This window comes from Mercenaria mercenaria, chromosome 6 (assembly GCF_021730395.1).
Source record: "Mercenaria mercenaria strain notata chromosome 6, MADL_Memer_1, whole genome shotgun sequence".
NCBI classification, from domain to species: Eukaryota; Metazoa; Mollusca; class Bivalvia; order Venerida; family Veneridae; genus Mercenaria; species Mercenaria mercenaria.
The window spans coordinates 79,919,170-79,934,486 of NC_069366.1; the positions used below are offsets into that span (position 1 = coordinate 79,919,170).

General features: G+C 35.7%; 1 protein-coding gene across 1 annotated transcript; it reads right to left on the reverse strand.

Annotated features, from left to right (window-relative positions):
- Positions 1–378: 378 nt before the first annotated feature.
- On the reverse strand, positions 379–9,675 carry LOC123548426 (casein kinase I). Its single transcript, XM_053546434.1, has one exon. It carries the CDS (start codon positions 9,549–9,551, stop codon positions 8,583–8,585), a length of 969 nt encoding a protein of 322 aa, XP_053402409.1. The 5' UTR covers positions 9,552–9,675; the 3' UTR covers positions 379–8,582.
- Between the last annotated feature and the right edge of the window lie 5,642 nt (positions 9,676–15,317).

Sequence of the window (15,317 nt, forward strand, 5' to 3'; positions counted from 1 at the left end):
AATGATGACACGGATGACATACAGTCGTGACAGTGAGTGATAACAACAGCTCAACTTGAGCATAATAAGCTCTGTTGAAACAAGCAAATCCTAAGTACAACTAAAATTTGAGTATTCGTTTTTTCTTTGGATTTAAATATCACTGGCATAAATTTGGCCAACTATGGGCTTTTTCAACCTCTGATGCACCTTGGAAGAACCACCAACCTTCTGTAATCCAGCTGGATGGCTTTCTCACAGGAAAGCAAAGTTTTAAACCTTCAGCTGCGAGGGCCATGTTATTCTTATATCGACAACTGCCGAAATTCAATTCAACATACAAAAATTCTTGTAGTAAGTACATGGAAATGAAACACAAAATGCTATATGAACAAAGAAGTACTTTTAAGCTTTATTTTCAGCAATTTTCTAGGAAGCTTACCACATTGAAAAACAGTTGAAATCTTGCAGACATTAAAAATTCTACCTTAACATTGATTTCAATAGCTGGAATGGCTTCTTATCTTGCTCTCTATGAAGTTGAATCAGCAACATGCTTTCTCGCAGTTTTAACTTTTTTGTTTTGTTTGAAACACATGACCAAATTCAATTGTTTAGTAAATTTTATTAGACAAAACCTATTTCTGGCCTTCTAAAAATAGCACACAGAGTTCTGTTCATGTGAAAAGTCTTATTCCTAGCAAAATGAACACTGACAAATTCTCTATCAATCAAAATTTCAGTTAGATTTTTAGAAATTTTATAAACACTTAAGAGGGATACTTGTAAAAGGATGGTCTTAAACACAACTGACGATCAGCATTTATTTAGTTTTTTTTTAAATTGACATTAACCTTAAAACTCAGAAATGTCTTACAATCACAAATGATCGAATCATGAAATGTCAATCTTCTGAAAAGGTGATAGTATGAATCACCACATGACACTTAATAAAATTCACTATTGCTCTTATTACGTTCATAGACCACAGTAGAGTCATAATGAAACTGGACAAAAATTGTTTTCTCTAAATCTTTATTTACAACTCAAAATTTGGTACCAAGCATACCGCCCTGATCAATAAAAACAAGTGTGTAAGCAAAAATTATGCATCCTTAATTAGTAACCGAGTTTGGAGGTAGATTACAGCACCATTAAAAAGTCTGAAGGTTTGGCCACACTGCACAAGGTATTAGTCCATTAAGCCCTACATTTGTAAGAATATATGTTTACACTTATGCATTATACCCTGTATTAAGCCTTGCATCCTATTATGACCAACCAATATCTTTACATATATGTGCCAACAGACATACAGTGATCCCCTAGAAAACATGTTACTGATCCAGAACTTCTATTTAAATGCTTTTATACATTTTTTCATCAAACGTTTCATTATAGTTTACATTTTCACAATTTTACAAACATAGACTGAGAAATGAATACATAAAGAAAAACAACAATGTTGCTACATAAAACATATGCACTGCAAACCTTTATGCTATATTCAATGCATCATATAACTGCTCTACTCCCTGTTTAAACACATGTATACAATCTGGGTGAAAAGACAACAGGTTTAGCACTGCACTGACATCTGCATCTTTTATTAATTCTATCATGTCATTATCAAAACTAGATCTCAAAGGATTAAAACAAGAGGACCATGATGGTCCTGAATCGCTCACCTGTCCCAACATGACCCAGTTTTGAACTGAGTATGACGTCGTTTTTTTTCTATTATTTGACATAGTGACCTAGTTTTTGAGCTCATGTGACCCAGTTTTGAATCTGACCTAGATATCATCAAGATGAACATTCAGACCAACTTTCATACAGATCCCATGAAAAATATGGCCTCTAGAGAGGTCACAAGGTCTTTTCATTATTTGACCTACTGACCTAGTTATTGATGGCACGTAACCCAGTTTCAAACTTGACCTAGATATCATCAAGATGAACATTCTGACCAATTTTCATGAAGATCCATTCAAAAGTATGGCCTCTAGAGAGGTCAAAAGATTTTTCTATTTTTAGACCTAATGACCTAGTTTTTGACCGCAGCTGACCCAGTTTCGAAATTGATCTACATATCATCAAGATGAACATTCAGACCAACTTTCATACAGATCCCATGAAAAATATGGCCTCTAGAGAGGTCACAATGTTTTTTTCATTATTTGACCTACTGACATAGTTATTGATGGCACATGACCCAGTTTCGAACCTGACCTACAAATCATCAAGATGAACATTCTGACCAATTTTCATGAAGATCCATTCAAAAGTATGGCCTCTAGAGAGGTCACAAGGTTTTTCTATTATTTGACCTACTGACCTAGTTATTGAAGGCACGTGACCCAGTTTCGAACTTGACCTAGATATCATCAAGATGAACATTCTGACCAATTTTCATGAAGATCATGTGAAAAATATGGCCTCTAGAGAGGTCACAAGGTTTTTCTATTTTTAGACCTACTGACCTAGTTTTTGACCGCACGTGACCCAGTTTCGAACTTGACCTAGATATCATCAAGATGAACATTCTGACCAACTTTCATAAAGATCCCATGAAAAATATGGCTTCTAGAGAGGTCACAAGGTTTTTTTATTATTTGACCTACTGACCTAGTTATTGATGGCATGTGACCTAGTTTCAAACTTGACCTAGATATCATCAAGTTGAACATTCTGACCAATTTTCATGAAAATCCATTCAAAAGTATGACCTCTACAGATGTCACAAGGTTTTTCTATTTTTAGACCTAATGACCTAGTTTTTGCCCGCAGCTGACCCAGTTTCGAACTTGACCTAGATATCATCAAGATGAATACTCAGACCAACTTTCATACAGATCCCATGAAAAATATGGTCTCTAGAGAGGTCACAAGGTTTTTCTATTATTTGACCTACTGACCTAGTTTTTGAAGGCACGTGACCCAGTTTCGAACTTGACCTAGATATCATCAAGATGAACATTCTGACCAATTTTCATGAAGATCATGTGAAAAATATGGCCTCTAGAGAGGTCACAAGGTTTTTCTATTTTTAGACCTACTGACCTAGTTTTTGACCGCACGTGACCCAGTTTCGAACTTGACCTAGATATCATCAAGATGAACATTCTGACCAACTTTCATAAAGATCCCATGAAAAATGTGACCTCTAGAGAGGTCACAAGCAAAAGTTTACGCACGGACGGACGCACGGACGGACGACGGACGACGGACGCTGCGCGATCACAAAAGCTCACACTGTCACTTTGTGACATGTGAGCTAAAAACATGCTGAAACTTGATGTTAGTCATGAATATCAAATCTATCACCTGGGTAATATTGCTAATTTACTTTTACATTACAGACAACCGATATTTCTATGTGATGTTTCAAGACACGGATACATGTAATCGTAGACATAATTATACTGATTCTTCTTTTTACTGATTATCTAATTCATCAGAAGTTTGCAGCAGTTGCTGTTTGCATTGCGTATAGATTTTGATAATGGTCTGCAGCATAAACCTGATGACACATTACTGTAATATGTCCGATGTCAGACCCATTATATTTCTGACCCATATAAAATAGTCTACACATCTACACTATCATAACAGTATTAACAAAATTTTCTATTCCAGAAAAGTATCAATATAGTTCCATTATTACTCTGTAAAAAGGTATATACAATATGTGTTAGAAACTTTACATTTACATCATGTTTAACACTACATAAAAGTTCACATACTTCACTGTGAATTATAAAACTGGCAGACACTGTGACAAATGTCCCTTTTAATATTAGTACAGCATCTTAACAGGCCTGCAAACTCCTTCGGCATACCCCTTAACCTGCTAAATTTCTATAATAAACTTGTCCATCTTTCAATTTGGACAGTACCATTAACTGTTAAAAGGGGTGCTCGCCGAAAAGATACTGACTGAATGGCGAACAGTGCAGATCTTGACCAGACTGCATAGATGTGCAGGATGATCATGATCTACACTGTTGGCAAAGGCAGAATCAAGAGTGTCCAGTATGTTAAGGGCTAAAATGATTTTTTTTTTCAGGTGAATTACTCATCAACATACAGATACTTTGAACAAGATAAACATAGCGTGTGTGTCAAATACTGGAAGCACTTTTTCTCCCTACATAAAATTCCAGAAACACATAAAGTAGTTACCACCCAAAGACATCTATAAAATGCCTTTTTATAAGTTTTTCAAAATTTAGGCAGAAATGCTTTTACTTCAAGCCAAATTTGAAATAATTCCTCCTATTTAGAAGAAGCATACAAACTGATCAATCTTGTCAAAGTGAGAATAAACATTTTTACAGTGCTATTAACATTTTTTAAGATTCAAAATTAACTAGAAATGCTTTTGAAAAAAGCGCATGTCTCCCACAACTGCCTAATCATTTAAATAATAAGTCAGTCTTTATATGCTGTTTACTGAATCCACATGTGCATGCGCTTTCTTGACACCAAAAGGACCCCTATACTACTAGTAGTATAGGGGTCGGTTTGGAGGTAAGACTACGCAAGAAATCCGAGTGATTTGGGTAATTCAAGGGCCATAATTCCAAAGTGCCTAGGCCAATTTGGCTAGTTATCAAACTTGGCCGAGCACTTATTGGCAGACACATTTTGTTGAAGTTTGGTGAAGATCGGATGAGAAATGTTCGACTTAAGAGTGCGGACAAGCTTTGTGACAGACAGACAGACACACACACACACACAGACTGGAGTAAATCAATATGTCTCCCACACCACTGTGTTATGGGAGACATAATTTCAACATCATGGCTTATACAGCAGTGATGGTTACTTCGCAAAATTAATAAATGCATGCAAATGCTATGTTAAAATATCAAACACATCATTAAAATTTGGTAGATTTCGTGATAGTACACATTTTAGACTGAAGTTTAAATTTTAGATTGAAGTTTAAATTAATTTTTATCTATTTCATAAATCATCTTATTTTCAATACTGGTAGGTGTTTTACTGTCTGATTTGCAAACAAGTAAGTAACCAAAATATAATGCAATCACGAAAACTTAATGCGCAATACAAATTAGTATAGATAAAGGGAACTAAATAATGCAAGTTCAATGAATACTGAGTTAGTATCTTTGCTCAAAGGGAGGTAAGCAGTTTAACCTTAAGCCTGCTAAATTTCTAAAATTGACTGGTCCATCATTCAATTTTGGCAGTACAATTTATTATTTGAAGGGTTGTTCAATGAAAAGTTACTGACTGAATAGCGAACACGGACGTGCCGGCTCATCTTGGTCTGCACTGGTCGCAAAGACAGTATCACTTGCCAACAGCAGGCTAAAGGTTAAGTGTTAATTTATTTCTATCATAAAGAAAAGCTGGAGCTGATTCTAATTACTCTTGAAGTCTCCTTCCTCAAAAACAGAACTGATCTATAAGTCTCCTTCCTTAAAAACAGAACTCGTCCATGGTTATAAAACTAAGTTTGGAGACCAGTCACAATATACAACCATTGGTCAATTTCAAATCTGAGTTCAGAATCAACCAGTTAGATCATGGAATTCGAGAATGGTCTCCAAACTCACCTTTTTCTCTCTCAGACCCTGGTGTCGAATCAGGTATAAAAGTCCACTCTAGGATGTTTGAAAAACACATATTCAACATGTGTAAAAAATGGAAAATGATATCGAACAAGTAATAATTGGCATCAAAATTCTTACTAAAATTCACAGTTTGAGAAATCACACCAAATGCATTATAAGGTCCAAAACTTTGCGGAGATCCTTATTGTATTTGGGTTCTGGCCACCAAGACTGCATAATGGAGGGACTATCATTAGTGATCATATTACAGCAAATAAACATATACATTAATACAAATTTAAATCTTTTGATATTTTTGTCAATTACATCAAACCACATGGTAGTGATAACTGATATCAACAGAAACTTAATTTATCAAGAGCTGTCGGTAAGACAGCACGTTCGACTTATCTCAGTGCTTGACTCTGAATTAGAGCTTTGCCAGAAAAAGGGGCATATATCTGTCAAAATTTTAATCTGAGTTATGGGGATTGTTTCTTATGGTGTAGCCTTTGATAGTAAAAACTATTTCAAGTTTCAAGTCAATAGCTTTGATAGTAACAGAGATATTGGACGTTATATAAAACTTTAATACCGGTAAAATAATTCTAGGTTAAAAAGGGGCGTAACTTTGTCAAAATTCAAATCAGAGTTATGGAGATTGTTTCTCCTGGTAAGGACTGTAATAGTAAATAACTATTTCAAGTTTCAAGTCAAAAGCTTTAATAGTAACAGAGATATTTGACTTTATCAAAAACTTTAACCAAAAATTTCTACCTGTAAGTTAAAAAGGGGCATAAATCATTATCTGTCAAAATTCAAATCAGAGTTATGGGGATTGTTTCTCCCGGTGCAGATCTCGAGTAAATAACTATTTTAAGTTTCAAGTCAATAGCTCTGATAGTAACATACATATTTGACTTTATCAAAAACTTAAAGCAACGGCGATGCCGACGCTGGGGCAAGTACAATAGCTCTACGTTTTCTTCTAAAAGTCGAGCTAAAATCCATTTCAATGCCTTTGATTAGGACGATATCGATGCATTTTGCAGCTTATTTCATCAAAGTTGACCAAGATGTGACAAAGTTATTGCAATTAAAATTTTTTAATAACCTCCCCTGTTCTGTCACTTTCAGCTCCAAGTATGAAAATGCGAATGTGTTATAGATTATAATAAAATAGACCAACCGAACTCCTTCATCACTATGTCAAAAGTGTTAATGTGTCATGAAACTGAACAAGGAGTGTTGTCTCCCTTGATTTCCCCTTTCAAAATCACTACACATGGTGTTGTCAATACAACATTCCCATGTAAACCACACTCTGTGCAATTTACAATATATGCCTGTAACTTTACTGTTTTAAGGGACTGATAACACCAGACTTAATAGAGGGAAAAGCAGTACAGTGTTAACAACAACAACAATTTAGTTCAACTGTGAATACTTCTCACATAAATTAAACCATAACTTTCTGTTTCCTTGTTTCTTTTTTAACTCTCAACAAAATATACTGTTTACTCAGTCAACAGTTCTGATAGAGTTTCAATGCTTACAAGAAATAAATCTTTCATTAAAAATACAAGTTAAAGTAAATGACAGTTAAATTTCGTAGCCTAATGAACAATATTTTAGCAAGAACAGTCTTTGCACTGCTTTATAAAATATATGTCTACAAGTATAAACTTATACATAACAGCACTCAGTTACTTTCTCAAAGATCTTAATTCTATATGACCTTCCACTTTAACAGTAAGTCATGATATTTTAATCACACTAGAGCATTCAAAAGTTTAAATACATGCTGTGCTTAGTAAACACCATTTCTGGCATTTTGTCGTTCTTGCTGCAAATGTGCAAAAATCACACTTAATTAGAACAAAGAATTTCTTTAATGTTCTAGTCATGTTAAAATTAAACTGTCAAAATCATGTATGTGTTTCTCAGGTTTACATCAGGTTACAATAACAAAGCAACCAAGTTGAAAAGATATTACAAAACCACACCAAATGGAACACTCTTGGTTGTGGCCTTGTTTACAAAACAATAAAAAAAAGACACATTTTACAAGGATAAAACCCAAAAGCCAGCAGGACAAAAAGGTTGCAAACAATTAAATACCTTTACACAACACATTTATACATTTTTTCCACTGATAAATATCTTTTCCTTCCTACATAATCTCACACATCAAGGTTGTTTCAATAAAAGCTTTTACTAAAATTACTTATGTGTGTTTAGAAGTGCTAGGGATGGTTTGTTATGATTAAAAGAAGTATAACCTTGGTCTATATAAAAAAAATTGCAGCAAGAGATTTGGGAGGCTTGCTCGCTGATATAACTAATAGCACTCAAAGGATATTGCGTAAAGGGATAATGTTAGTCCCTTGAATTTCAAACTTCACAAGTGTACAAGTGAGATAGAAAACATATAGTTAAGTTACTGCAAAACTGATTTTAGCTCTGCACATATTATTTAATGACTTGCATTACCAAATCATTCTTAACTTTAACTTAACTTGTATACATGACAGCAAACATTACAATAATGTACAAACATATGTATTTATATGGAAATTTACAAAAAAATATTTACAATAATAATGATTATTATATATACACTTGCTACATGTCTGTTAGTAACAGGTTTTTTTTTTTGTCTGTTTTATAACTTTAATCGAACAATTTGAACAATACTATGAAAAATCAGACTGAAGTGGAACAAATCCACTCATAAAATTTTAAGCTATAAAAAATTCAATATTGAATATGTACTAAATGGATAACATATTAGTTTCTTACACATAATATTATACTTATATATTCAAAGTAGTTACCAAATTGCTATTCTAAACAGACTAAGGCCAAAACTTATTTAAAAATTTATCATGGCATCATAAACAAAACCAAAGAAAAACAGTGATTTGCTGATTTTTATACAAGTATACTCCTTAACATCCTAGACATATACAGCTACAACAATTTATTTTCTGTCGTACAGTTTAAAATAATTTTTCATTAACGACCAGTTGTGCCTGCTGTGACTTGATTTGTAGATTGCGCAACAGCAGCAGCTTTCTGTTTAAGCATTGTCCAGTCAAACGTGTAGTCATATTGGTAATTCAGGGTGCGGAAAAGTATTCTGAAGAGCTGGCGTAGATACATGTAGTCAGGAGCTTCTTCAAAGCGCAGACCTCGGCAGTAGTTGAGATACATGGCAAATTCAGCTGGGAAACCTTTACACAGCACCTCAACCGGAGTTGACATTTTCTTTTCACTGATTTTTTCATATTTCTGCTTTTTTGTATTGGCTTTCAAACCCTGCCATGGTAAACTTCCTCTGTTAAAGTACATCAGCACATACCCCAACGATTCCATATCATCCCGACGACTTTGCTCAATACCCAAGTGAGCATTGATACTAGCATATCGGGCTGTACCCGTAAGATTCTTATCTTCTCTGTAAGGTATATGTTGTCTTGTACGACTGTCTCTGTACTTTTTTGCCAGTCCAAAGTCAATCAAAAACACTTTGTTACAGTGACGGCCAATGCCCATGAGGAAGTTATCAGGTTTCACATCTCTGTGAATAAAGTTTTTGTTATGTACATATTCAATGCGTCCAATCATTTGGTCTGCAAGCATAAGCACTGTTTTCATCGTAAATCGACGAGAGCAAAAGTTAAAAAGATCCTCTAAACTGGGGCCCAAGAGGTCCATCACAAGAACATTGTATTCTTTTTCCTGCCCAAAGAATCGAATGTGAGGAATACCAACTCCGCCTTGGAGTATTTTATAGAGTTTGCTTTCATACAAAAGTTGGGGATGTCTGGCCTTTGTTGACTCGAGTTTGACTGCAACTTCTTCACCATTTGTGATGTTTATTCCAAGATAAATATCACCAAACGAACCGCTCCCAATCTTTCTTACAAGGCGGTATTTTCCCCCAACGAGGAAGTCTCCCGATTTCCCACTCGCACATTCCATTTTTCCCGCCAGCTTGAACAGTTTAGAGGGTCGATTAATTAAGAAAATCGTTCACGAAACCTGTTGAAAACCAGTTTCTACTTGGTTGCCATCTTGGGTGGTTGCATCGCAATATATTACCCACAATGCGCTTAAAATAATTTTGCGCGTGCGCTGCTTTGACATTTTTCTAATTTCCTGTTCAATCATATACCATATCGTGGGCCTGATTTCCGGAAACTTGACGAAGAATAGCGGAAGTTTACGTCAAAACGGTGTGGTAGTTCCTAATACCCATACCATACCAGAATAGTAACTCGTCCCCTAGTCAACTCGTCCCCCAGTCAACTTGTCCCCGATTTGGTCATTTCGTCCCCCAAATTGGTCATTTCGTCCCCCTCATGATAAAATTTGGTCAACTCGTCCCCATTTTGGTCAACTCGTCCCCCTTTTGGTCAATTCGTAATATATTTTAATATTTTAGGCATTTTTGCTTTTTTATGATATTTTTGACTTTGAAAACTTGTATTTAAGGTAGTTCTGCACGTTTGGATTGAAATTTTTTCTACAATGTAGAATTTGATTAAACTGTGATTTTTCAAAACTTAGAATATACCTAGAAAATTCAGCAAATAAAAAGGATAGGGTCGTGTGCTCTTTTGCTAGATTGATTTGAAAATTTCGGACCTCGCGCAAGTTTTCATAATGGGAGTCTATGGGAAAATAGCAACTTTGAAAATTTCAAGTGATTCGAACGCAAATTTATTAAAATATTGTCATTTTGCTGAATTTTCAAAAAAAAAAAAAAAAAAAAAAAAAAATCTGGTGGTGTAAGCAAAATTGCCATTCATTATTCACTATGCAATTAACTGTCATATTTCTTGATGCATTTACTTCAGAATATATCTTTTTATTACACCATGTCAATGTTTGAAATTCTACAAGTTGTTTGTGATGAAGAGTCAAATCTAAATCCACGGGAATACGAGAAACTCTTTGTCCACTTCTGTGGTTGTGGGTGCATCGAGTACCGTAACAAAATAATTAAATGGGATAATTTCCTTAACATCTAATGGCTCCATCTGAAAGACAATTAAGTGATTTTTCTACAAAATTACACCCACATACTGTTTCTGAAATCTTTAATCTGTTATTGTGAATAAACAACCCCTTAGACTCCTGAGAATATGAGAAAACAGCATAATCTTTTGTATAGATTGTTGACAAGAAACATGATTACAGTAATTTAGCATACTCAGCTGAACCTGATCATATCATAATAGGCACCGAATATTGGCTAAAACCTAAATACCTCACCATAGAAATATTTCACCCAGATTTAGGTTACTCAGTATTTAGAAGGGCCCATGTCACACAGGCAGTTGGTGGAGTTTTCATCGCAGTTAGAGATTGTACTATTGTCCTATAAATGCCAGAACTTCAGTCTGTCGTGAAGATCTTTGGATTTAGGTTGCAAACTATCAATTTATAATAGGTATCACAAACCCCACGAGGCTAGATATAGCTATATTACAATAAAGACAACATTTATTAACGGTTTACGAATGTACAACAGAAGAACAAAAAATTCATGTAGATAAAAAGAAATATAAAATCTACAGATTGCTAGAACATGGAACAAAGTTGATCTGGTAGGCAACAAACCTTTAATAATAGGTGCATACTATAAGCCGCCCCATGAGCTAGATACAGCCAGCTCAGTAGAAATTGCACAATTTTTGCTAAAGTAAATAAATGATTCTCTAATGTCTGGGTGACTGGGGATCTGAATCTACCTAAGATGGACTTGGATACTATGATCCCATCCTCTGAGTGTAAGCATCCAACCTACTATAGAAAAATCCTTGAGACCCTAAATGATCCAAACCTCACACAAATGGTAAACCTTCCTACTAGAAAATATAATATTTTAGACCTATTTTTCACAACTTTGGTCAATCAGGTTAACATTTTACCTGGCATCAGCGACCATAACATTGTTGAGGTCAAAGTATACACTTTCGCCAAAGTATGTCACCAAAAGCCTCGGAAAATCATGCTATACAAAAAAGCACAATGGGAAGGATTTAGGATTTAAACAGTCAGTTGATAAGTACCATCCGGAAATGTTACAGGAGGGCAAATATTCCACCCTATCAATTGAAGATCTATGGGAAAATTTCTCATCCACTCTAAATAAACTATCAGAAGAATTCATTCCGTCAAAAATGTCCTCCAGTAGGAACCATCTTCCCTGGGTAAATCAATGTCTAAAGAGGATAATCAGAAGATGTGATAAGGCCTTCAAAAATTTAGGAAATCAAACAAGTCCTCAGATCGTAAATATTTCTTGGACCTCAAACATACTGTCCGAAAGAAAATAAAAGATGCGTATCAAAACACTTCAAAGATATTATAAATGTAAACCAGCCTGATGCTTCCCCTTCAACAGAACCAAACACCAAAAATTCTACTCCCTCCTCAAACATTCTAAACAAGATTCAGTATACCTGTCACCCTTAAAATACCAAAAACAAACTCCACTTCGATGAAACTTCAAAAGCAACAGCTCTAAATAAGCAGTTCAAGTCGGTATTCAGCCCAAACTTACATCTAAACTTAGCATCCTACTGCAAGATGAAACACCAAGACATATCGGATCGAAAACATAACTCACCACCTTAAGACAGTCAAAACTACCCAAGAATGCCAAATATCCATGTAAATGCCAATGGCATAGAAAAACTCCTATCAAATCTCAACCCTCACGAGGCATGTGGGTCAGAAAAGATCAAGCCCATCATTCTTAAAACACTTTCAATGGAACTGTCACCAATCCTTGAAATTATCTTTCAGAAATCTATTGATGAGGGATCTATACCTTTCCAGTGAAAAATGCAAATGTAACCCCCATCTACAAGAAGGGCGACAAGTCAGACCCAGCTAACTATAGGCCCATATCCCTTACATGTGTACTTTGAAAAACCCTGGAGCATATAGTGTCCTCATCAATTACAACACACTTTACTAACCTTGGTATTTTCATGCGGACGATTCATGCCTTTGCGCTTTCATTCTAATTCTAACCATTCTTTTGTACACAAAAGTTCTCGTCGATATTGATATAATGACGAGCGACACTTTTAGTCTTTCATTCAAATTCATAAGATTATTTTGTAGCAAAAAAGGACTGGTGTTGTCATGTCGACGAGTCAATCCTTGCTCTCTTCATTCAAATTCATACGATTGTTTCATAGGGGTGAGGACTTGATATTGTTGTAAACACGAGCCTGGCATTAGTTCTCTCATTCAAATTTATACAATTATTTTGTAGCTTGAAGTGCTTGATATTGTCATGTGGACGAGTCAAACCCTAATACTTTCCTTCAAATTCATCTGATTGTTTTGTAGACAACAGTGCTTGGTATTGTCATGTGGACGAGTCAGGCATAGGTTGTTTCATTCAAATATTCATTATTGTTTTGTAGCCAAACAGTCACTGGTATTGTCACGTGGATGAACCAGGCCTTAATGCTCTCATTCGAATGCTTACGATTGTTTTGTAGCCAAAAGAGCTTTGTATTGTCATTCTGACGAACCTTTCGTGCTTTCAGTTCAATTAATAGAATTTATTGTAATCGAAAGGGCACTGATATTGTCATGTAGACGAGCTAGACCTTCATAAACAATCACCAGATCTGAATAAAAGACCCAAAGCCTGGCTTGTCCACATGACAATACTTAACACCTTGGTTACAAAACAATTGCATGATTTTGAATGAAAGCACTAAGGCCTGGTTCGTCCACATGACAATATCATGTATTGTTGGCTAAAACACAATCGTATAAATTATAATGAAAGCAGCAGGGACGGCTTGTTCACATGACATGACAATACCAGGGCCTTTCAGCTACAAAACGAATGTATGAATTTAAATGAAAGCATCAGGGCCTGACTCGTTCATATGACACTTCCAGCATAATGGCTACAAACAATCGTATAACTTTGAATGAAAACACCATGACCTGGAATATGAAGTTTTGTATACAAAGCAATGGTTTGAATCAAGGACTGGCTCATACAGATTAAAAGTCTAGGGCCAAGAATGTTAACACTGGTTGTGAAACTAGTTGTGATTGGTCAAAAGTAAGTCTTAGTTAGGAGATACTACGTCCTAATTAGGAGTTAGTAAGTCCAAATCAGGGGATAGTAGGAGATAATTAGAAGAAACTACCTAAGAGGCTAGTACTGGTGCTTCCCAGGAAAGATGGCTTCGCGTGTATCGGTGCTATACACCGGGCACGTTAAAGAACCAGACTGTCTATTCGCAAAGAGCTAGGCTAAGTTAGCCTGACAGTCCTGAATCTAAAAGGATTTTTTTCTCTCTCTCTCTCTGCTCTGGGGGCTTTGTCTCACTATATTCTTCTGGTCAGATCGCTCTGTGTCTGTACTAGTAGAGGATGAATTTGGCGCCCTGAGTGGCTGCCTTATGTAAAGCGCCTTTGAACTTGTTTATCATGAAAAGGGCGCTATACAAGTATAAATCAGGTATAATATATATACTACCTCAGATTTTATTTTACACATGTCGCACAAGGACGCTTCCATACAGATTCCTTTAGTTTTACCCTGGTACTCAAGAGACGCGCCATCCTTGGGGGTATTTTGAAACAAACATGATGACGTCCATGATGGCCGCCAAATGTAAGTAAAAGAGTTGTAACTTCAGTCAGATTACAATGCATTCATAGCGTTCTTATTGGAAAAGAAGAACAAGTCTCAACAATAGCGTCCAAAAGGTTGTTTAATTGAAGACGCGAACATTGTATGCTTATGAGAAGTAAACATCTCTATGAGGTAACAAGCGTCTGTTGAAAACTGACCGAAAAAAGATAAAAATCCGAATTACTTGCTTCATGCAATTCTATACGTTTTATACACAAAGTTTAGGTTTTACAAGTAAATTGTAAACGGGTACGACTATGCTGTGTTAAAGCTGCATTTTACTGAAGTTTGACATCTCTGATGCTTCTTGATGTATAGAAAATGCTACTTGCTGTATGTAATTCTGTACAATTTATACATAAAACTAGGTTTTTACAAGTAAATGAGCCGCACCATGAGAAAACCAACATAGTGCATTTGCGACCAGCATGGATCCGCGCAGTCTGGTCAGGATCCATGCTGTTCGCTAACGGTTTCTCTAATTGCAATAGGCTTTGAAAGCGAACAGCATGGATCCTGTCTGGTCGCAATTGCACTATGTTGGTTATCTCATGATGCGGCTCAAATCATAAACAGGTAAGACTGTACTGTGTTTTAGCTGCAATGTTCTGAAGTTTGACATCTTTGACGATTATTGAAATGTATAAAAAATAAAATCACCCATGTATCTCCTGTTCCCTTACCCATAGACTTGCATTAAAGCAAGACATGGATAAAGTGAAGAACGTCAAGTTGCGTGCTATCCTACCTCAGATATGTCTCTTTTGCAGTTGAAGCAATATTTAGGGCTTTATATGTTTGAAACGAGCATGAAATAGCTCCCATCCCCTCACATTAGGCAAAAGAACAACGCACGATACTTTACTTTTGCACATTATTTAATCGTCTAAAAGCGAGTTCCCAAGTTCATTGCCGTTAAATCTCCACTGTACTTCATATTTTCTGGTCCTTCGGGTTTACGGTCCTCTTAGGTTGGTGCTAGGTGGCGTTACAAGGTCGGGTAAAAAATGAAGTGTGCAGATAATACAGTATCATGTTCGTGTTACGTATTTCCCTACTTC

Coding starts and splice junctions, on each gene's coding strand:
- LOC123548426 (XM_053546434.1), bottom strand. CDS start 9,551: ATGGAATGTGCGAGTGGGAAATCGGGAGACTTCCTCGTTGGGGGAAAA.